The sequence below is a fragment of the Myxine glutinosa genome, chromosome 4, assembly GCF_964187855.1.
Source record: "Myxine glutinosa chromosome 4, kmMyxGlut1.1, whole genome shotgun sequence".
Classification (NCBI taxonomy): Eukaryota; Metazoa; Chordata; class Myxini; order Myxiniformes; family Myxinidae; genus Myxine; species Myxine glutinosa.
The window spans coordinates 61,975,403-62,000,114 of NC_136264.1; the positions used below are offsets into that span (position 1 = coordinate 61,975,403).

Below are 24,712 nucleotides of genomic sequence, written 5' to 3' on the forward strand. Positions count from 1 at the left end.
GCTTCTTCTATTCTTTCATGGGCAGAGACACAGGAAGAACAGAACAGTTGACAGAACTGTATGCTGTAGTTGTGTTTGGTCTTCCCTTTGGTGAAGTTTCAGGAGGCTGGTCTTGCATGTTAGCAGGGATGCTGAGGACGTTTTGCTGCAGGTTTGCCCTTCAGACTCTTCCCAACTTGCAGCCCCTTCTCCAATGGTTTGGCTTGTCTCTTCTGGCAACTCCCTGCTTCTGATGCATCTCTTTGCGTCTGCTCATGATGGCGTCTCTCAGCATGCAAGCGTCACTGCATATATTGCCAGCCTCACCACCCCCACCCTCAATCTCACCCTCCCTCCCCCACCCCCCACACCCCCGTCGTGGAGCAGTGTCTCCCTCCCTCCCCACCTCACGAATGTCACATTGCACATGCACTCTCGCAGTGCTGGTGAACTGCACATGGTTGCGCTGTCTCACCAGAGCATTGCGGTGGTTCACAGCCAGCATATGTGGACGTGCCATGTTGAGGTGCAGTTGTATGGTATGAGAGGACAATGGGGGTGATTATGAGTTAAGCAGAGAGAGAAGAGACAGACATGAGGGTCTAATGTGATGATGTGCTGTATTGACATCACATTCTGGTCGGTGCTAATTTGGGTACCAAATTACATTGTTGAATAATGAACCCCTCATTCACCCCTATTAACCCATGTCATTTTTGTTACCATACATGTGCATACAAACATACATACATACATACAAACATACATACATACAAACATATTGGTGTTGTTAAATGTCATTCTTTCTTATGCTTGCAACAATTATTTGTGAATTATAGTTTCGGCTTTTCTATGTTCCACAGGTATGAGCAGAATGGGTCACAATGCACCAACAAGAATGAGTGTGACATGAAACCATGTGATAAAAACCTTGGTGACTGCACAGACACGGATGGCAGTTTCAAGTGCTCATGCCAAAAAGGCTTCACATTGTCGACTGATGGGTTGTCATGTGAGGACATCAACGAGTGCCAATCAGGAAACCTGCAATGTGATGCCAATGCCAATTGCAGCAATATCTATGGCTCATACACCTGCAAATGCCAAAATGGCTATACCGGTAATGCATCCATCTTTTAAAATGTGGCATTACATTCCACAAAATAATTATTTGTTTTTGTTACTTCACATTATCACATCGATAAAAATATTGCATCTTTATTTTACAAATAGGAGGTACTTTTTATTAAATTGGACATCACGTCTGTATTTATACAGCACAATGACCCATTTCATGAAACGACGTGCCTGCATTTACAAGTAGATCTGTAAATTTAACACAACATAGACATTTGCTCATATAACCCAGATATTTGAATCCCATTTTCAGGCAATGGCACTTCCTGTGAAGATGTCGACGAATGTTTTACTGCTCCAGAAGCAATGTGTGCAGCTGACAAGACATGCAACAACACTGTTGGAGGGTATGAGTGTCTCTGTGCAAGTGGCTACAGGACTGATGAGAATGGAACTTGTATTGACATTGATGAATGTAATGCTGTCAGTAAAGTATGCCAGCCCCATTCAAGATGCATCAACACACTGGGCTCACACAAGTGTGTCTGCAATGAAGGATACAACAGTAAGTACATTAAGATCACATTTTTGAAAGGTCCACATATCACCATATTAAAGCATTAGACCGTACAATGATCAATGGCAATATCACATATATATATATATGCATTGCCAATAGAAAGTCAACATCCCCATTCAAAATTTTCACCTTTTGTTACCTTATAGGCTGGAATTAAATTGCATTAAATCAGGCTTTTTCCACATTTATTTACACATCGTAACCCACGACTTTCAAGTGTAAAACAAATTCTACAAATTTCAGAAAATTCATTAAGAATACATAACTAGAATATCTTGGTTGGATAAGTGTGCACCCACTGAGTTAATACTTGGTGGAAGCACCTTTGACAGCAATTACAGCTCAGGGTCTGTTTGGGATGGGCCTCCACCAACTTTCACACCTTCATTGGGCAATATTTTCCCATTCTTCTGTACAAAACTGTTCAATCTCAGTGAAGTTGCGTGGGGAGCGTTGATGGACAGCAATCTTCAAATGATGCCACAGATTTTCGATTAGATTTAGGTCGGGGCTCTGACTGGGCCACTCAAGGGCATTTATCTTTTTGTTCCTTAGCCACTCCAGTGTAGTTTTGCCTGTGTGCTTCGGGTCATTGTCAGGCTGAATGGTGAACTTCCGTCCCAATTTCTGCTTTCTTGCAGAGGGCAGCAGGTTTCTTCTCGGATTTTTCTGTATTTTGCTCCATCCATTTTCCCTTCTATCCCAACAAAAGCCCCAGTCTCTGCTGATGAGAAACATCCCCATAACATGATGCTGCCACCACTATGCTTCACAGTAGGGATGGTGTTCTTTGGGTAATGTGCTGTGTTGAGTTTGCACCAAACATAATGTCAAAATGTTCCATCTTGATTACGACAGACCATAAAACTCTTTGCCACGTGGCTTCAGTATCTCCGGAGTGGTTTTTGGCATACCTCAAATTGGACTCAAGGTATGCTTTTTTGAGTAATAGCTTCCTTCTTGCCACCCTACCATACAGGCCGGACTTGTGGCGTGCTTGGGATATTGTTGTCACATGCACACAGTGACCAGTCTTTGCTATAAACGCCTGTAGCTCTTTCAAATCTGCCATTGGCCTCTTTGTGGCCTCTCTGATTAGTCGCCTCCTTGCTTGGTCATCCAGTTTGTAGGAACGGGCCTGATCAAGGCAAAGTCTTCGTACCATACGCCTTCCACTTCTTAATAATTGTCTTGCTTGTGCTCCAAGGGATATTCAAGGCCTTTGAAATATTTTTATGTCCATCCCCTGATCTGTGCCTTTCCACAACTTTATCCTGGATGTCTTTGGAAAGCTCCTTTTTGCTCATCGTTGAGTCTTTGCTGTGAAATGCACTACGCAAATGAGGAAACTTACAGGAACAGCTGATTTTATTCTGAAATGATCAGAATCACTCAAATTTAACAGAGGTGGAGGCCAATTGACTTGGTGTGTGATTTTGAAGGTGATTGGTTACACCTGAACAAATTTACAATTGCTATTATAAGGGGGGTTGACACTTATCCAACCAAGATATGATAGTTTTATATTTTAATTAATTTTCTGAAATTTGTAGAAGTTGTTTTTCACTTGGAAGTGGAAGTTGTGGGTTACGATGTGCAAATAAAGGTGGAAAAATCTGATTTAATGCAATTTAATTCCAGGGTATGAGGCAACAAAAGGTGAAAAATTTGAAAAGGGGTGTGGACTTTCTATAGACACTGTATGTTGCAAACTGTGGTGTCTGTCTCATGTTTATGGTGGCCTCTTCCTGTGCTGCGCTTCAAAAGCTATGGCTCAACATCAACGTTCACTTTTAAAATGACAGGAGAACAATCATTAATAATGTTGATGCCAATAGTATTTCGCAGGCAAAGGGGGGGGGGGGGGGGGGGATATTTTAGGTTACACTCTTTTTCGACAATCTCCACCGCCAGATTTTTCTCCATTTTGCGGTGGGCAGTATAAGCAGCTCAGAGCTTTCACACTGCGTGAAACCAAGAGTGCAACACAATAAACCTTTTTGATAGTCCATTAACTAATTTAAATTAATAGATTAAATAACTTTTCTCATCGCGGGGGACGGATACTTTTGCTTGTGTCTTTTTATGACCCTTTTATTGTTTTTATAGATTCATTTGAATATTTCACCCATTCATTCTTAACAACTTTTATTCTTCAACCACATCACTTGAACATCTACATAATTATTTATTCTGCAATCAAACATTTTAACACCATCAAAAAGAACAGAAATTATTTCACTTACTTTGAAAATGGCTATAACCATTCTTAATCAAAATAAACCATATTTTGATCGTAATGATTGTCGGAAGTAGAGAACGTAGCGACAACCTTTCATATAAAAAGTTATATAATGTCTTGCATCCTCACAAACATGTCCTCACAAACGTTCACAAAATAACTCACTTCTGCAATCTTTCCGATCTCGTGACTTTTTATCTAAACAAGATTGAGCCTCATGAAAGAGCAAGGTGACAGGAGGTGAAAAGTCAGCAAGCTGACAGTGGGGCAGCTGGGCCACATATAGGCACAACAAGCAGGGTAATAAACTAATAGGGAAAGAGAAGAGGTGAGGAAACACACTAACCTGCAGGTAAGAGGGGTGGGTTACATTTGGTCGGTTTAATTTGGGAGGAAAAGGTTGAAGGTAGGGAGGTAGCACTCACTGCCTGCTTGAAGTGTCTAGACTCTAGAGGGAAGAGTGGGATTGAACAGCCTCAGAGCTGGGTGAAAGGGGGTGGTGGGATGGCGTAAAGCTACTGGTGGAGCGCATTTGTCTCCCCATTGATAAGGAAAATTAACCGCATTAATTTTCTGAAATTTGTAGAATTTGTTTTTCACTTGGAAGTTGTGAGTTACGATGTGTAAATAAAGGTGGAAAAAGTGTGATTTAATGCAATTTTATTCCAGGCTATAAAGAAAAAAAGGTGAAAAATTTGAAAGGGGGTGTAGACTTTCCTTCTATCAGCACTGTGAGGTGCCTTTTGTGCTTTCAAGTACAGGTAAAATCGTCTTTAATTAAGCTTTAAACTAAGTTTCACACCGAGTGATTTTTCTTACAGGTAACGACAATAGGTCCAATGCAGTGATGTCGATGAGGTTGTGTTCATATAAATCTTTCAAATCTGTGGCCAGTGTGCACAGTTGTGGTTTATTACTTGCAAAATCGAAGATTTTTCAAGTATATTGGTCGGTTGTGTTTGTGATTCTGTCTGTCTGTCTGTCTGTTTGTTTGTTTGCTTCTTTGTTTGTCACCGGCCTACAGGTCACAATTTTCAACCGATCTTCACCAAACTTCACCAAGTGGTAGAGTTGGTCAAAAGCAAGAAGCCTATTGTTTTTGGGGTCAATAGGTCAAAAGGTCAACATAGGCCAAAGGTCACCAAATTTGCTAAATTTCTAAAATCCCCAATTTTCATCCGATTGACTTGAAATTTGAAGACCACTTGCATATCTGGTCACCGAATTCAACTACCAAGTATTTTTGAGGTGAACATAGGCCAAATGGTCAACATAGGCCAAATTTCTAAAATCCTCAATTTTCATCCAATTGACTTGAAATTTGAAGAGGACTTGCATATCTGGTCACTGAATTCAACCACAAATTATATTTTAGGTGAACATAGGCCAAAACGTCAACATAGGCCAAAAGGTCAACATAGGCTAAATTTCTAAAATCCTCAATTTTCATCCAATTGACTTGAAATTTGAGGAGGACTTGCATATCTGGTCAATGAATTCAACCACCAATTATATTTGAGGTCAACATAGGCCAAAAGGTCAACATAGGCCAAATTTCTAAAATCCTCAATTTTCATCTAATTGACTTGACATTTGAAGAGGACTTGCATATCTGGTCACTGAATTCAACCACCAAGTATTCTTGAGGTCAACATAGGCCAAATTTCTAAAATCCTCAATTTTCATCCGATTGACTTGAAATTTGAAGAGGACTTGCATATCTGGTCACTGAATTCAACCACCAAGTATATTTGAGGTCAACATCGGCCAGAAGGTCAACATAGGCCACATTTCTAAAATCCTCAATTTTCATCTAATTGATGTGAAATTTGAAGAGGACTTGCATATCTGGTTACTGAATTCAACCACCAAGTATTTTTGAGGTCATCATAGGCCAAAAGGTCAACATAGGCCATCATGTATCATTGGAAAACTTTTGGGGGAGGGCGGATTTTGCAAGTATCGTGCTACGCATGACGTCCTCTTGTTATATTATCACCCTCTGGAAATATCTCCCTCTTCAGATGAACTTCACTTCCATTCGTCCTACATTTAAAATTGTTGTTGAAGACACAACCTCTCAAAGATGGAGTTGTGTTATTCTCTCCTCCTTTCTTTCTGGGCTCCTCTCTGATAGTCTAATTTTACTCTGCTAACCGATCTTCCTGCCCTATGTTTACTATCAACCCCTTGTATTTTGCAGGCAGGTGCAGATAACAGGAAATGTCAGCTGCACCTGACTTGACTGCACAATACCCATTTTATCCTTGAGCCTCACAACTTTTTATTTTACTTTGTTTCTATTTTATTGTTTAGTACATTGTTTGCACATCAATAAAGATGTCTGAAGAAGCTGCGTTGATTAATTATTGAAATTGAAACAGCAATTTACCGTGTTCTGAATTTTCAACTTTCAGGGTCATTTTAACCATTTTTCCCCAATACGAGAAACATCAATATATGGTTCATCGGTTTGGTGAAAAAAAGTTTAATTGCATCTTTGTCTGTGGTGCAGGTGAAAGTGAAAGCGGAACGTGTGTTGACACAAATGAATGCTTAATCCTGGAATATTGTTCTGAAGACGCCAATTGTGAAAACCGCAATGGCAGCTTCTCCTGTGACTGCAAGCCTGGTTTCAATGGTAAAGGTTCCATTTGTGATGATGTGGATGAATGTACTCTCCACAAAGACAACTGCCACAGCAATGCAAACTGCTCCAACACCATTGGTTCCTTCAAATGTACCTGTAAGGATGGCTTCAACGGAAATGGTATCAACTGCACAGGTATGAGTTGATTAATTTCTCTGAAAAAACTTGATATCCAACCTTTGTGAACTGTATTGCTTCAGAAGAAACAGCAACATTATTCTTGTTTCCAAGTGCAAAATGCAATTAGTTTTCTGTTTTCTTTCCCTGCTTCTGATAAAAAAGTTGAAATAAGAAAACAGTGCAGTCGGAAGACATTAGATTTGTTATTTTTCTTCGTTTCTTCTTATTATTCTGCATCATCGCATGACATTTCCATCTGTTAATTTCCATTAATCTTGTAATTTTTTGCTGCTTTCCTCATTCATAACTTTTAATTATGTTAAATCCCGAGAGATTACAATGTCTTCAATTTCAGCCCCTCCAGCAACAACCGCAACTCCAAGCTCTCTGGTATCAACAACATTACAGATGACAACAACTGCAACAGGAATATCAGCTACTGCAGTGTCTGCAACCACAACAACAACTTTAAGTCCAGCAATCCCAACCATATCTCTTGTGAATTCACCTGGAAAAGGTAAATATATCCTGCTCAGAGGAATTTAGAATCAAATGACATTTTGCGCATTATTAACCATGTTTTTTTGCACATTGTCACTTGCAACTGAAACCATCATTATACCAAGCATATGGCTTTGCTTTTAGACCGAGAAATTACACTGAGGAAACGAAGTGTGATTTCCCCATAATAAATAATGAAAAACGGGCTCCCATATATTTAAGGTTATACCAAGCATATATGGCAGACACGTCATCTCAATCATCCAGGAAAGTAGACAGACAGAACGAGAGGATTAGAGGAAGAGCAGAGCGTGGTTCCGGCCCCTGACTCACCAGACACAGACAGGTAAGCCTGTGTCAGTCCCAAGTGATGGATAGGATGGATCATGGGTGGAGTGAGATGGGGGTATGGGAGTGTCGGGGCGGTGTCGAAACGTAGCGTGAAGTTGTTGGAAACCCCTGGTTCAACAGTTGTCATGCTGTTGTCTGCCCTTGGACTCTCGCGCTGGCTCTATCATCAGGCAGTGACTCGTGCAGGTGAAGGCAATTCATCCAGCTCATCCCGGCGCATCGCAGGCAGATGATCGAAACAAGACAGGCTTTCTCCAACCACGATTCTCATAGTGCGTTTTTATGATAATTGTGATGCACAGGTCACGTTGTATGGCAGCCATCTTGGATTAAACGCAAATAATTTAAAAAATATTTCTCGGAAACCGCTGAATGGAAAAATTTGAAACTTGCCACATTGTCCAGTACTCCCAATGGGGAACAAAGGCATTATAATAATGACATCATCGGTAAAGTGGGAAACGAGCCAAAAATGTTTTAATCGAATTCCTCATCCTAAAAATCTGAAAATGCAGGCACATGATCTACGACCCATTTGCATTGAAATATTAAATTTATGGAATCATAGGTCACATGGTTTGGCAGCCATATTGGATCTAACCTAAAACATTTTTTTTAAACCATCTTCCCCCAAACCACCAAAATGATTGAATCAAAATTTTACGTGTGTCATTAAATAGGCAAGGTGATTAAAAGATCATCATGAAAACGTCATTAGTAACATGGTGTGGCAGACATATTGGATTACAACAGCAACAACAACAACATGCATTTAAAGGCCATTTTCCCTGTTAGAGCGGGGGTTAGCCTTGCGGTCCCCATGACAATCTTCTCCATTTTGCCCTATTTCCTGCATCTCTCCTTGTTAACCCCCTTGCCCGCATTTCTTCTTCCACCATCTTTAGCCAAGTCTTTCTCTGTCTTCCCCGTCCTCTACTTCTTTCGACATTCATTTCCATCACTCTTCTCAACCAGTCACTTTAATCCTTCCTAAACACATGACCAAACCATCTCAACCTGTTCCTCTTCACAGCATCAATCACATGCTCTATTCCCATCATCTTTCGCAATTCATCATTTGTCTTCCTCTCTCTCAACGATACTCCGCACATCCACCGAACCATTCGCATTTCCACCCTTTCCCGCCTTTGTTGCTGCTCTATGTTCATTACCCATGTCTCGCTCCCATAAATCATAACATTTCTCACACATGCAGCATACACCTTTCCCTTCAGCTTCAACGACACTCCCCTCCTCATCAGCACGCCTCTCAGTTCCCAAAACTTCTTCCATGCACATCTCACTCCAGCAACCGTTGCCGAGTCTGATCCACCTTCTCCATTCAGCATGTCTCCGAGGTAGCAAAATGTTTTCACACCTTCCTGCTTCACGCCATCTCCAAGATCCAACTCAACATTTCCTCCATCTGCAGCTCCCTCTGTGCACATCTTACATTTGAATGTAGCTGCCACACTGGTTAATGACCCTCTCAGACCACTGCATTTTTGATGAACCCACTCAGCGCACATTGCCAGTTCTTTCCACCTCACCACATGCTTTACCACTTGCCATCACCTTCGTCTTTCCAATATTCACCTTCAGACCTTTTGACTCCATACATTCCTTCCACTTGTTCATCTTTTCCTTCAGTCCATCCATACTTTCTGCAATCAACACCAGATCATCTGCACACAACAACTCCCACGGTAAACCCTCCTTCACGTTCTGAGCCAGCACCTCCATCACAGCTACAAATAGTAGTGGACTTAGTACCGACCCCTGATGCACTCCCACCTTCACCTCAAACTCACCACTGTTCCTGTCCTTCGTCCTTACAGCTGTGCGCGCTCTTTTGTACATTGCCATCACTACTCTGATCAACCATTCCTCCACTCCTAACTTCTTCAATGCCCATGTCAATACTTTGCGTGGAACCCTATTGAATGCTTTCTCCAGATCAACAAACCCAAGAAACAACTTCTTCCTCTTCTCCATGTACTTCTCCTGCAACTACCTCACAACAAAGAGCGCGTCTGTCATTCTTCTTCCTGGCATAAATCCAAACTGCATTTCGTCGATCCTCACCTTCTTCTTTTTCCTCCTCTCCAACACCCTTTCCAATACCTTCATTCCATGCTCCAATAACTTTATCGCTTGGTACGAGCCACACTCCAGATGGTCACCTTTCCCCTTGTATAGAGGGACGAGGGTACTCAGTTCCCAATCCATTGGAATGCGGCCTTCTTTCACCACCAGATTGCAGATCTCTGTCATTCTCTTCACACCCCAATTTCCCGCTGCCTTCAACATATCTCCCACAACTCCCGTCGGCCCTCCCGCTTTTCTACTCTTCATTGCTTTTATCGCTTCCTCAACTTCCTTCTCAGTTATCTTCTCTGCCGGTCCTAAAACTGGGTTACTCTCTATGCTGCCATCCCATTCATTCTCTGTATTCAACAGCATTTCCATATATCTTTTCCATCTTCCTTTAATTCCATCTGGGTCCACAACGATTTGTCCCACTTCATCCTTCAAGCAACTCACCTCATCACATCACACCTCTCTTTCGCTATCTGCTTTTCAATCCTGAATACCGCTCTCTGACCCTCTTCCGAATCCAAGCGTTCTCCGAACATTTTCCTACATGCCTCCTGCACCTTTGCTACCTCTTTCTTTGCAGCCTTCTTGGCTGCCTTATAACTTTAATGCTCTGCTCTTTCTGCTCCCGTACCCTTTGCCTTCTGCCACTCCTTGAACTTCTTCCTCTTCTCGTCAATCCTCTTTCCAACTTCATCATCCCACCACCATGTTTCCGAGTGCCTCGGTGGTCCTTTTTTCCATCCACATACCTCACCAACGGCTCCCAACAGACTATCTTTCATTGACATCCAACCACTTTCAAGCTCAACCACATCATCCTCTACCATACTCAGCCTCTCTTTTAATGCCTCCCTCACTGTCACCTCTTTCAACCTCCACACCTTCATTCTCGGTTGGTACTTCACCCGCCGAGCTCTCCTCGCACCTTTCACCCTTATGTCGCAGACAACCAAGTGGTGCTGTGAAACAGCCTCCTCCCCCAGGATCACCTTTGTGTCCCGGAGGTACCCCCTATCTCGCCTGCGCACCATCAGGCAGACATATTGGATTGATGGAAAATATTAAATAATTATATCTCTGAAACAGCCTACCCAATCGATGCGAAATTTTACAAATATCATCTGACACCATTGTTGCATATAGATTGAAAATGATGATGTTGTCGGTCACGTGGTTTGGCAGCCATCTTGGATAGAAAAATGAACCTTATCCGATCAACACAAAACATCCCAAACGTGATCCCTACCCATACATCTTCAGAAGTGTACATTTTTAAGGTCATATGTCATGTGGTGTGGCAGCCATATTAGCTTGAAAGTTGATAATTTTAAAAATCCCTTCTCTGAAACCGCTTCACCGATCGATGTGAAACCAGTCATGGCTGATGAAAATGTGATACTTGAAAACAGCTGAAGGGATTTGAACCAAATTTGTTTATTTTTAGGACGGTGAACGAGGGCATCTATCCGTTGTGGGACAATGTGGAGGCATATTGATGACACCGTCACACTGCTCTAGTTACGATTAAAATGCCAATATTCGTTTGATTTTCTCACATTTTGCTGCAACTGAGACTTAAGTCATCCTAGCGACTATGAAAATTGAAATCAGATGGTGAATTAGAGTCGAGATAAAGTCGAGAGGGAGTCTGAATGGACTATATATTACAGACCTTAATTTCATATACAATTTATTTCGTAGCCAGGCTTGAATATCATTTGTTTATTAAAGTGCCCTCGGGTGTGTTATCATATGGAGTACGTATACGTATATCAATGAGCCATGTTTCAATTTTTCCCATGGAGCGGTTTCGGCGATAGAGAGGTGGAGGGTTTGTCTGTTTTTCCAAGATGGCGCCCATACCACCTGACCAATGACGACATAATTATCATGAAAAATTCTACAGGAGGTTGCGCTCCGATGGTGAAATTTTCTTGGCAATTTGACCAACGGTTGCAGAGAAAAGCATACTCACGTTCGATGCAGACAGACAGATAGACAGACAAACAAACAGACCCAAATGCAATACCCTCTCCTCATCCCACACTACAAATCTACAACGACCTCCAGCAAAGACATCTTTATACAATTGTTACTATTGCCACCTATAACAAAAATGTCAAAATATGTCATGATTGCAGTCCTTAAAAGAATTGTGGTGTTGTATTGTGGTGTCAATCCTTTATTGTAATTCCTTACAACCTTGTTTGGTTGTGTTTTGGGGATTCCATTCCTATATGTTTTTTTTTTGTTTTTTTTATAAAATGTTGTGTTCCTGATTTATATAATATATACATGTGTTGCAAAGGAAGGGCAGAGATAATATTAATGATAAAGTTCTAGCCCTAGCTGGCCAAAGCCAGTCACCGACTTCTCCCATGACTTCTCCCATGCTGAGTCAATGCGTCTATCACTTTGCCATCGCACACAGATCTGGTGGTCTCTCTGTCTTCTCCTGCCTGCTTTCTGGTCTTGCACCTCTGCTCTTTCCATGCTTTGTCCTCCCAGGATTCTGCAGGGCACACGTGGTCCACCGTCAACCCTCTCCTGATGAAACTACCTAAATCCAGGATCACTGCTCACCTGCACTCATTTGGTTCTCTTTTTCCCTGCATGTGGAACCTCCAGGCCTTCAAGACAGCTGTTCACCACCATTTCAGATTCCCCCAATCAAAAACCATGATCTTTTCTACCCTTGTTAACCCCAATCCCCAATCGCCAAACCATCCTCCTTCCAAACTTCCAATTTTCCCTCCTGAGAGTTTCCTTATGTATCCATCTTTTCCACCCTATGCATCCTCCCTCTGCAGCCCCTCATTCCACCCAAACCCATTGTTTGCCCCAGTCTGCCTTGATGTTGGCCTTCAACACACACAAACCAAATTGTTGATCAAATTGTTGATCTCTGATCATCAATTTGGTTTCAGACATGGTCACCTTACTCTGGACATGCTGCTTCTGCTTTCTCAACAATGGATGGAGGTCCTCAATGCCAAACAGGAAATTAGAGCTGTCTCCCTTGACATATCACGTGCCTTTGATGCGGTCTGGCACCCCGCACTGCTCACCAAACCCTCCTCCTTTGGTATCCATGGAAATCTCCATGCATGGCTGGTGGACTTCCTCTCTAGTCGTAGTCAACATGTGGCACTGAATGGGTTTCTCTCATCTCCTCTTCCTGTTCAGGCTGGAGTTCCCCAAGGCAGTGTTCTGGGCCCTGTGCTTTTTCTGGTCTTCATCAATGATCTCTCTGACTCTCTTGAAAATCCTCTCAATCTCTTTGCTGATGACTCTACTCTCTGTCGCTCCATTCCTCATCCCTCAGATCGGCAGTCTGCAGCCTCCTCGCTCTCTGCAGACCTGGACAAAATCACAGACTGGGCAAACAAATGGAACATGTCTTTCAATCCTGATAAATCTCTCACTCTTACGATGTCTCTCCGAAAAGTCCGACTGGACAACCCTCCCATCCACTTTCTGAATAATCCTCTCCAAGAAGTTCTGTCACTCAAGCTTTTGGGTCTCACTATTTGCCATGATCTTTCCTGGGAAAACCACATTTCAAATCTGGCCTCCAAAGCCAGTCGCCGACTGGGCGTCCTCCGTCGTGCGAAGTCCTTCCTTGGCACACCTGAGCTCCTCACCACATACAAGGCATTCATCCGCAGCTCAATGGAATACTGCTCTCCCCTCTGGGCTGGTGCTCCTGCCTCACACCTAGCTCGTCTTCACGCTGTTGAAACCAAAACGTTCAGACTCATTGGAATCTTCCGCGATGAAGCTAACTCCAAGGGCCTTTCACTCACTCACCGCAGGCAGGTTGGTGGTCTTTCCGTCTTCTACCGACTCCTCTCCGGCCTTGCCCCCCCCCCCCCAGCTCTCTCTGGGCTCTGTCCCCCAAATATTCCTACAGGTCGCACAAGATCTGCCTGCAACCCTCTCATGGTTAAACTGCCAAAATCAAGACTCTCTGCTCACCTTCACTCCTTCATTCCTCTTTTCTCCCGCCTCTGGGACAAACTCCATCACTCTCTTCAATCCCACTCCTCCCTCCATGTCTTTAAAACAGCTGTTCACCACCATCTCTTATCTTCCCCCATCCAAAACCTTGATCTTTTCTACCCCTGCTAATTTCACCCCAAATCCACTTTTTTGAAATACCAACTTCTGTCCTGGAAGTCCTTGGTGTCCTTGTGTTTTATATTTCTCTCACCCCCCCCCCCCCCCTTCCCATGCCTCCTCCCCCCAAGCCCTCTCCCTCCCACACATCTCCCGATATCCCTGCTCTCAAATGTTGTGTTTGTGTGCTTCCCCCTCTCTCCCCATCTTGTCTACCGCTCCCTCTTTTTATATATTTTGTTATGTCTGTTTGATTTGTTTGTGAAATAAATGTTAGCTCTTTCACGAGCCTCGATTCTGTATACAAAAAAACCAAAAAAAAAACCGAGTTGGTGTTTCACCCCTTCTCTCAATAGTTCCTTTTGGCCTGTTGTGTCCTGATCCGTTCAGTATGCTCATACCAGCTCCTCCACAAACCTCGACTATGTATAGTTGTATCCAAAAAAACGGTGAGACCTCATTGGTTGTTCCTTCCAATTACGAGTGAGAGACTGATCAGGCCTTCATATATATATATATACACACTACCGGTCAAAAGTTTTAGAACACCTAAATTTTTCCAGTTTTTATTGGAATTTACGCAGTTTAATGTCCAGTGAATAACATGAAATGGTACAAAGGTAAGCAGTAAACTGCTCGAGGTTAAAAAAAAAGTTTAGGTAAGCAAAAATGGGAAAATAATGTAAATTGCAGTTATATTGTAAAAAAAAATGGCCTTCTTCAGGGAACAAGCAATGGGTTAACAACTTACAGCTGTTCTGCAGCAATGTAAGTAAATTAAGCCTTGAAAGTTGATGCAAACAATTCCTACAGTTGTCCCAACCTCTGCTGATTACTTGATTACAAACCCCCTGTCTGTATAAAAGCAGTTTTGGAACAGACTGTTATTGCACCCTCTAAAAGCATTATTTGGACAATATTGCACTGCAGGAAGTAGTATATTGTAAACTGGAGGAAACTCTGACAGAAAGAGGTCTGGCAGACCCAAAGCCACAACAGAATCAGAAGACAAGTTTCTGAGAGTCAACAGCTTGCGTGATAGGCGGCTCACAGGACAACAGCTTCAAGCACAGCTTAACACTGGTAGAAGTAAGCAAGTCTCAGTTTCAACTGTGAAGAGAAGACTTCGAGCTGCAGGTTTGACAGGTCGAGTGGCAGTAAGAAAGCCATTGCGAAGATGGCAAAATAAGAAAAAGAGGCTTGCCTGGGCCATGAAGCACTGCCAGTGGACTACTGAAGACTGGAATAAGGTCTTATGGACCGATGAATCAAAATTTTAAATCTTTGGTTCATCATGCAGGGTTTTTGTATGCCATCGAGTCGGCGAAAGGATGGTTCCTCAGTGTGTGACACCAACTGTCAAACATGGTTCGAGGAAGCGTGATGGTCTGGGGCTCTTTTGCTGGATCCAGAGTCGGCGACTTGCACAGAGTGACTGGCACCCTGAATCAAAAGGGCCATGCAATACCCTCTGGTATACGCTAGTTGGTCAGGGGTTCATCCAAAAGCAAGATAATGACCCTAAACACACCTCCAGGCTATGTCAAAACTACCTTCGAGGAAAATAACAAGACGGTCGGCTTCAAATCATGGAATGGCCTGCACAGTCTCCAGACGTAAACCCCATCGAGCTGGTTTGGGATGAACTGGACAGAAGGGTGAAACCAAAGCAACCACAAGTGCAACACATTTGTGGGAACTTCTGCAACACTGTTGGGAAGAACTTCCCGAACAATATTTGATTTCCATTGTAGAAAGAATGCCACGAGTGTTTTCGGCGGTTATATCTGCAAAAGGTGGCTACTTTGCTGAGTCAAAAATTAAAATTAAATTTGGTTAAACAAAATGATTCTATGATTTATTTTTTTATGTCCAATTGTTTATTTGTTCTTTGCTTAATTTCAGAGTCCATTGAGACATTAAACTGCATAAATTTCAATAAAAACTGGAAAAATTGAGGTGTTCTAAAACTTTGGACTGGAAGTGTGTGTGTATATATATTGTTACGTGCTCCTCCCCAAACCCCGGTCACGGTGTACCTCCGAGCCCCGAGAGGAGTCACGGCAGAAAGATGTGTTATTCTGTATATAAAAGATCAATGGTGAAGCCACACCAATTGTTACCAACAAACAAATATTGCATTAAGATCACACAAGAATAACAGTACAACAACAATAGTAGTCAATTGTACAACCAATATATATTTCCGATGATGGTACCATCAGGTTTGTACAATATAACTCACTGTGCTCCAAGTGAGCGAAAAGAAGAACATTCCCCAATGTCTCTATTCCGGAATCAAGCCCAAGTCGATCCGCTCCAGCGATCGTCAGAACGATGTCCAATCGAGACCAGAATCCCGTTCGGATGACGGTCACAGTCCCGCTGCCAAAGCTGCGCAAAGGTGCCCTCAAGGCGACTGGGAAATCACACCCTTGGGTATGGACGTTTCACGGCTCCCAATCGGCGAACCACAGATTTCCCACTCAAAAGCAAGGTTGCACACACACACCAGATTAACGTCTGAATGCGGTGAAAATGGTTGAAGTGAGATGAAAAACCTTGAGCGATGCGCAAAGCACGCGAGTCAAAATGGCCGACGGCCCGTTCTCGAGGCGTAACGGCACTACGATGATTCTCCACGGAATCGACCGCAAAATCTGACACGCAGGTTGATCTGTCACAGCGATAACGACTCTGTCGCAGGAATTCCTTTCCCGGGAAACCCAAAGTTCACTCGTGACTCTCGTTAGCCAACGTTCGCTCAAGACCTTGAAGCAGCTAGGCTTCTTGTCCGACTCACTCGCTCTGCCTTCTCCTCCTCCTCTTCCTCTTCGTCATCGTCCGGTTCCGGTTTCATTTAAAACATTAACTTTTTTACCTTTTGAAAACAGTAATCTCTATCTCCCTTAAACGACAACAATAATAGTACATGGAATCAAAAATGTTTGCAGTGGATGAAAACCACAACAACGGAAGTGACGAATCCGTAACATATGTACCGTATGTATATATATGTACCGTATGTATAAACTACAGGGTATAAACCAAAAGGTATAAACCAAAGTTGAAGGCCATCATGTGTCTCACACAAAATTGGAAGGACCAACCAATCAGCTCTCACCTCATCAATTATACCCAGCTGCGGCTCGGACTATACAATTAAAAAACCTCTCTGCCCTTACTTGGCAATGCATATATTTGAAGCATCTGATTTCGAAGAAGCATGTATGGTATATCTGAAGGAGCTCTGATGCTGTTTTGTCTCTCTCTATACAGGTCATTTGAAGAATGTCAATCTTAAACTAAAATCAACAAACAGATTATATTTCGAAGATATGAAGAACCCAACCAGTGAAAAGTACAAGAGCTTTGTGAAACACTTCACAGTTCAGGTATCTTTTTTGTGTGCTACACAAATGTACTGACATTAATTTTCACATACCAACATCACCAAAATTAACTGTTGGAATATATAATCGGTCACATCATGTGTAATTGGCAAATAATTCACAAAGTTATTGTTGTGGTTCAGTTCAATTATGTTTTGCATGGCTCGGGTATTTCGAGACTTTTAATTAATTTTGCTTGTTTTGTTAAGTGTCACGAAACAACTGGCTGTTTCTCTCCTTTTTGGCCTTTCTGCTATTTAATTGTACATTGCCGTCATCATACAATGATGCTCACAATTTGGATGTCTTGCATGAAGATGGAATGGTCGAGCAGAAGCAGTCAAAACAAGAATATATAGTGGTGTCATGAAGATCGGAGCTATTAACGATGCACTAAGTGATTTTTACACAAGAGTTGATTATCAAGTACCGGCGACCAACGCAGTTCAAATTTCAAATATTGCTCACATCGAACATCCCACATTGCTAAACACACTCTCTCCCTCTGGATTATGTACACATGGAAAACATGTATGATATCACACATCAGTTGGCCATCTTACCATGATAATCTGCATCTCGGTATATTGTGTGCATTGAACATGTAAATCGTGGATAGTCCACCACAGGAATCAGGTGTTAGCGAACCAGGGCAGGTGATATATTCGAGGTTGTTTTTGTTTGGACCGTAAGTACGTACAATGAAATCTATTTGTAATTTTTTAAAATTTACTATGGAGTAATAGCTAAATATATTACTGAAAAATTCTCACAAAAAAAACCTGTACTTCAACATATAACAAGACTGAAAGTCTAAGAACAGCAGAGCCGGGATTGTTTGATACTTTAGTTGAAGAGGATAGTATGACCTGGGTGGAGATACCAGTTTGCAAATAATGTAAGTATTAAATTATTTTGAAGTAGTCTAAGTCTCTAAACTGTTTGTCACCATGGAAGTGAAGAGATTACATTGAGACGCTGGTTTATTCCATATGTTTCGAGTCAACAATGAACCAACCATACACCGCTTCAATCCAGTAACTTTGCAGTCATGACAAAGGGATTGCAGTTTTACGATTATATTTACTATGTCATTATTATTATTATTATTATTATTATTATTATTAACGTTACTATTATAATTACGAAAACGATACTACTGTCTTAAGAAACCTGGGCTAATTTGTCCAAAGTGGCCTGAAGGTGAGGCGTGAAAGCATGAGGCCTAAGGCCTATACGTACTGTGTCATTGGAAGACCCGTAACGCCTATGCTTTCGTTATTTGATGGTCGTTTTAACAATTCGTTTGTTGGTGTTTCGCACTGAATGAAAAACGTCAAGGTAGAGCATGCGATTGTGATATATGACACGTTTGACGATATGTTCGACCTGAATGGCATAGAAATCAAAATGGCGGTGTGTGGAGTCAGCCGTCGTACGCCTTAATGACATCACAGACGTAATCACATCACAGCACACCTGTCATGTTACCACTTCCTCAGCTCTGATTGGTGTACGTTTGTGAGGGACATACATACATACAGTCACGTGAAAAAGTAAGTACACCCATGTGAAGTTTTGACTTTTTCAACATATTTCAACATACAGCTATTTGATCTTCATTTCAACAATATTGATAGATAAAGGTGACATAATATAACAAATATCATGAAACATTTACATTTTGTAGTCCATTGTATAATTTAAATAAACATAAATGCAAATTTCGCATGTGGAAAAAGTAAGTACACCCTTGGCTCTAATAGGTGGTATTGCCCCTTTGGCAGAAACAACCTCAAGTAGGCGTTTCTTATAACTGTCTACCAGTCTCTGACATCGACTGGGAGAAATTTTTGCCCACTCCTCCATGCAGAATTATTTCAGCTGTGCGATGTTTGAGGGGTTTCTTGCATGCACAGCTCGTTTCAAATCCCCCCACAACATCTCGATGGGATTTAGATCCGGGCTTTGACTTGGCCATTCCAGAACCCTCCATTTCTTTCTTTTCAGCCATTCCTTGGTGGATTTACTGGTATTTTTAGGGTCATTGTCATGTTGCAAGGTCCACCTTCGGTTGAGCTTCAACTTTCCGACAGATGGCCTCACATTATCCTCAAGCACCCTCTGGTACAATGAAGAATTCATAGTGGATTATATGATGGTGAGCTGCCCAGGCCCTGATGCAGCAAAGCTGCCCCGAACCATAATATTTCCACCACCATGCTTTACAGTTGGTATCAGGTTCTTGTGGTGAAATGCTATCTTTGGTTTTCACCAAACATGTCTTCTGGTACTGTGGCCAAATAGCTCTACCTTTGACTCTTCTGTCCAGAGCACATTGTTCCAGAAGTGCTGGGCTTTGCCAAGGTGTTCATTGGAAAACTTTAGTCTTGCCCTGATGTTCTTTCTGGACAACAAAGGTTTCCTCCTGGCACACCTCCCATGTAGATTAAATTTGTGCAGCCTCTTTCTCATGGTAGACTCGTGCACTTTGGCATCAACAGTGGCAAGAGCTACCTGTAGGTCCCGTGATGACATTCTGGGGTTCTTTGAGACTTCTTTCAGCATCTTGCGGTCTGCTCTCGGGCTGAACTTGCTGGGGGCGGCCTGGCCTGAACAAGTTGGCAGTTGTTTGGAATCTTCTCCACATGGAGATGATCTTCTGGACATTCGAATGATTGATTTCAAATTGTTTGAAGATCTTTTTAAATCTCTTCCCAGACTCGTAGGCATGTATAACCTTCTTTTTGAAGGCCTAAGACAGCTCTTTTGATCTAGGCATAGTGACGCCGCACACTTCAACAACAAAAAGCAAACCAAACTAAATGTCTGAGGTTTAAATAAGGCAGGTTCCTCCAAGATCCTCTCTGACAATGTTCTAATCATTTGCAGCTGAGCTGGTGCACCTGATTCTAATTTTAGATATTTGAAGTAGTGATAAATGTAGGGGTGTACTTACTTTTCCACATGCGAAATTTGCATTTATGTTTATTTAAATTATACAATGGACTACAAAATGTAAATGTTTCATGATATTTGTTATATTATATCACCTTTATCTATCAATATTGTTGAAATGAAGATCAAATAGCTGTATGTTGAAATATGTTGAAAAAGTCAAAACTTTACATGGGGTGTACTTACTTTTTCACATGACTGTACATACATAGAGACAGACAAACACTGTTCTATATGGCTTTGGCCTATGGGTTACACCGTAAAAAGAAGTTATTTAAGTTGGTCATTAAACTGCGAATTTGGTACTCCAACCTGCTCTTGCAAGTGATCGCAAGTTGTGCTCTTCCATGAACCTTGACCTCTGCATATATAAGGGCTGAAAGCTTCTCTTTTTGACTGTCAGTGCATTTCTTTTTAAATTGTTTATGTGTGTTTGTGTGTGTGCGCGTGCTCACGTGTGCGTGTGTTTTGAGAATGCTTATAACACTGCTGAATGGTGTGTTTGTGTTGAAAGGATATGACTTTGTTAGAAAATCTGACATAAAACGATTTTCTTTTTCTTCCTTTCCAGATGGCTCCAATCTTTCAGGCCATTTACCCGCTATTTCACAAGGTTGTTGTGCACAGTCTCACGTAAGTTTCACATTTGAAGTTAACATGCATTTTTACATTTTTTCCTGCAGTTATAGAACAATCATTCATGTGATTCCATTGTCCAATCAGTGTAAGTGAAACTGCTCACATTTGGTGTGAGAAAAAAAGCAAAGACAGCTCTGGTGCTTGAAGGGTCTGGATCTGGGCTGGACAGAAGCAGAAAGTGGTGAGAGGCCTCATCGAGTGTATTAGGGTACCTGGAAAGCCGAGATGTCTGCATACTCGCCCATCGGATATTGTCAATTTCATTTTGACCAGCTTCTGGGGCTCTGCTGCTGAACCTGCTGTGGAAGCTTAGAGCTCTTTCATATTGCTCTTCAATATAAATTCCTGACTCTGCCAGTACCTGTGGGACGCCAGTATTCACATTTGGCCACGGGCGCCACAAACCCTAACGACACCACTGCCCGTCCAAGACACCCAAAGTCTCACAAATTCAAGCGAAAACATAGTTTTAACAATGCCACTCTGATGGCATCAATATAATTAATGCAACCCAAAATGGCCGCTGCACAGACCACCACCACGCATTTCCATGGCAGTGCAAGCACCTGGACATTTAACACCTGCTGATAGATCAGCCTCTCAAAGCAGTACCAAATATTTTGGGATCCTGTTATATAACAGGCGACCATGACCTGTGACATGTTAATTACTTGTCCCCTTCAGAGAGGGAGAATTCATCTGGTCGCCTAAAAAATGCATCACAAGAAAGATTGAAAATAACTGAGGGACGAGAAATGCAAAATAGAAGAAGAATAGGAGAAGCAAAATAAAAGGAAGAAAAAGAAGAAGAAAAACCAAATGAAGACAACTTACAAGGCTATGTTGATGCTACTTGCTGATTTCAGTGTTTCCTCTCTTTTCCCCTCTCTCTCTTTCTTCTCTCTTCCTTTACTGTTCGTTTCTTCTCTTGTGTTTGTGCTGAATTGTTGCTCCGCTACGTCACTATCAACTCAATGTTGCTCTTCCATGAGATTTGCTATTTTCAAGAAAAAATGGCTCAGAGCCAAACACATAATTTATGTCCAAATTGTATCAGGAAACTCACGTAATCCTGGGGAAATGTGTTACTGGCTGAAAACTACAGATAAAAGAACAAACATCTGTGCCATGTTTTACTCGAGCATGGGTTAAATGTTAAATTGATGTTAAAACGACATGGATGTTAAAACGTGAGCTACGTAGATTTCAAAACTAGGTGTCCCATCAGCTTTTAGACGTTAACCATCCCTTAGTGTCTTGTGTAAAGAGGAGGTGAGTTATCGTGGCACATCCATGCCTCTGAGACAATACATCTAGTGGACTGAATTGAGAATTGAATACCCGTCGAATTGGCATTCATGAACAACTACTGCAGGACCAATCCTTCATCGTTTGGGAAATGCCTGGTCAATCCACCTCGTACGCCACACACATATCCCAACCTTCAACAATAGGTGTGAGTGCTGGGATATGGACAGACTGGCTGTTGTGAACGTCCGTTTGACAGTATATTGTCAAGATGTGTAAACTGAGGAAGGATGCAATTGAGTTCCGTGTGTTCCTTGCAGGAATGGCTCTGTTGACGTGAATTGCACTGTTCAGTACAGTTATGCACCAAATGATACAGTGAGATTGTTCTATGAAAATGATCTGGTAGATGCTATCTTAACTGTGGTCAACAAAAAGAACCCGAACGACACTGAAATATTATTCCATAACCTCACGAGGAACAACATCAACGCAATTGCGACACGTAAGTTTTTCTTATTTTTGACTCACGTCGGGGGTGGGGGGGCTGGGGGGGGAGGGGGGATGATGTGAAGCACAGCTGTTTTTGTAGTATTTATTGGCTGGTCCACGTTAGGCTGGAGGCACAAAAAATAAAATGGTTTGTAGATTGCCATCACAAACACAGCAGATTTTATAGGACAAGCACACAATTTTACCCCACAGGTCTGGTCTCGACTTAATTGTAATCCCAAAGAGGTCACTTATGTGTTGGAGGTCGAGTAAAAACTATCAGGAATGAATAATTATTTTTCAAAAGACTGAAAAAGGTGCAAGAGAGCAGGGATTTGACATTCCACCTGAGATGAAGGTTTCTGTTAAGTTTTGACAGTTTCTGCATTCATTTGTGTTTTTTCTTTGTCTTTATGTTTAACCATTGCATACTGACCACTGGTGAGCAAAAGGTTTTATATCTTGTAATGCTTTCCTGAAAAAACTTTGCACAAAAATATTGAATCTCACGCAATATGCAGGCAGAAGACATTTCTGCATTTCCACATATTTCTGCATTTTCTCAATGTCAGTGATTTCCAAGAATCAGCACCTCAATCAGTAAAAAGATTCCTAATTGTTACCAGAATCATCTTTTATTAATATTAACATTGACGTAAAATTACAATTCCACAATGATGCAATTCCTCATCAAGCCCCCAACCGAACCTTATAAATGGGACGTGTGCATTTCACATGGAATAACAAAAAAGTAAATGTGTAGGCAGTGCAGAGAGTAAAATGTATATAAATAAATAAAGTCAAAGCTGTATGTTGGTGGTGGAGATGGCAAAGTGCATATCAAGAAATAATGGTCCAAAAGCATAAACAATCCTGTCATGGTCTCATTTAAATTGAAGTTCCCAAAATTTGGAAATAAAATAGTGTCCCATGACTTATTGCTCCAACAGTCTCAAAATAATTAGACGTGCTTCATGCTTGGATGTTATTGCATATGTGCGCCAAATAAGAAACATATGCATCCAGTCATTTTTGAGTGAAAGCTCGGGACGGATGGAAGTATGGATGGACAAAAATTACCCAAAATGTAAACTCCCGAGTGGGCTGAAACCTGGTTGGGAGCTGCAAAATACAAAAATAAACAAGAAAGAGCAATCAGAGATTGCAGACCCTCGCTAAGATGTGTTTTCAGTGGTTTTTAAGGCTTTTGTGTTCAAACAAATATGGCGGCAGAACGACGTGACTCATGACGTCATCATTACTTGTTTTCTCCACCAATTTATCCCAAGATTATGCTCAAGAAATTTCATCTTGATTGGTTGAAGTTTTGTACTTGTCGAATTATGACGTCATAATGGAGGCACCTATGACATCATCATTAACATATGTTATTCCACATGGAGAGTTCTTTACAATGAGCCATGTCTCAATTTCTTCTCGTCAGTGCTTTCGGAGATATAGAGGTGCAAAGTTTTTCAGTTTTTCCAAGATGTCGGCCGATCCACGTGACCCATTACGTCATAATTATCATTAAAAAATTCATACAGGTGGAGTTGCAGCTTTGGTGAAAATTTCCTGTCAATCGGGCCAACGGTTGCAGAGAAAATCATACTTATTCTGTGCGGACAAACAGACAGACGGACTCAAATGCAATACCCTCTCCTCAGGCGAGGGTAAAAATACTAATAAAAAATAAATCTAATTTCAAGCAATCAGATGAAAATTGAGGATTTAAAAAATTCAGCCGATGTTGACCTTTCGGCCTTTGTTGACCTCACATATAATGATGGATAAATTTGCAGACCTGTTATGCAAATCATCTTCTAATTTGAAGTCACTTGGATTAAAATAGATGATTTTAGAAATTTGACAAAGTTGGTGTTGCCCTTTGGCCTATTTGACCTTTTGACTTCAAAATCAATAGGGTTCTTGCTTAAGACCAACTCTACCATTTCGTCAGGTTTCATGAAGATTGGTATAAAATTGTGACCTGCAGGTGATTGACATACAGACCAACAAGCCGACAAACAAACAGATGGAATAACGCACAAGATTTATCTTTCCTCTGCATTTTGAGAACGTTCCTTCATCGGGTGGTGTATATTGGACCGCTGCCATGATCGCTGCGGCCAAAGCATGCATTACCTCGTTTCCTTTGCATGAGTTGTAATCAAAATGTACGTTTGTATCCTCAAACGGTACCCTTATTTAATGACGGAAGACGTGTTGTTCAGTCTTCAAATGTACACCAGAGGCCTGTATGG

At 41.7% G+C, this 24,712-nt stretch overlaps 1 protein-coding gene across 1 annotated transcript in view; it reads left to right on the forward strand.

Moving 5' to 3' along the window:
- LOC137425858 (uncharacterized) overlaps positions 1-24,712 on the forward strand; it is a 156,146-nt gene that overhangs the window by 107,045 nt on the left and 24,389 nt on the right. Inside the window, exons 38-44 of the mRNA XM_078775227.1 lie at positions 843-1,099; positions 1,370-1,621; positions 6,394-6,663; positions 7,004-7,165; positions 16,999-17,114; positions 20,641-20,702; positions 22,277-22,461. Of these exons, the coding sequence (XP_078631353.1) occupies positions 843-1,099; positions 1,370-1,621; positions 6,394-6,663; positions 7,004-7,165; positions 16,999-17,114; positions 20,641-20,702; positions 22,277-22,461 (1,304 nt within the window). The remainder of the gene's footprint in view (positions 1-842; positions 1,100-1,369; positions 1,622-6,393; positions 6,664-7,003; positions 7,166-16,998; positions 17,115-20,640; positions 20,703-22,276; positions 22,462-24,712) is intronic.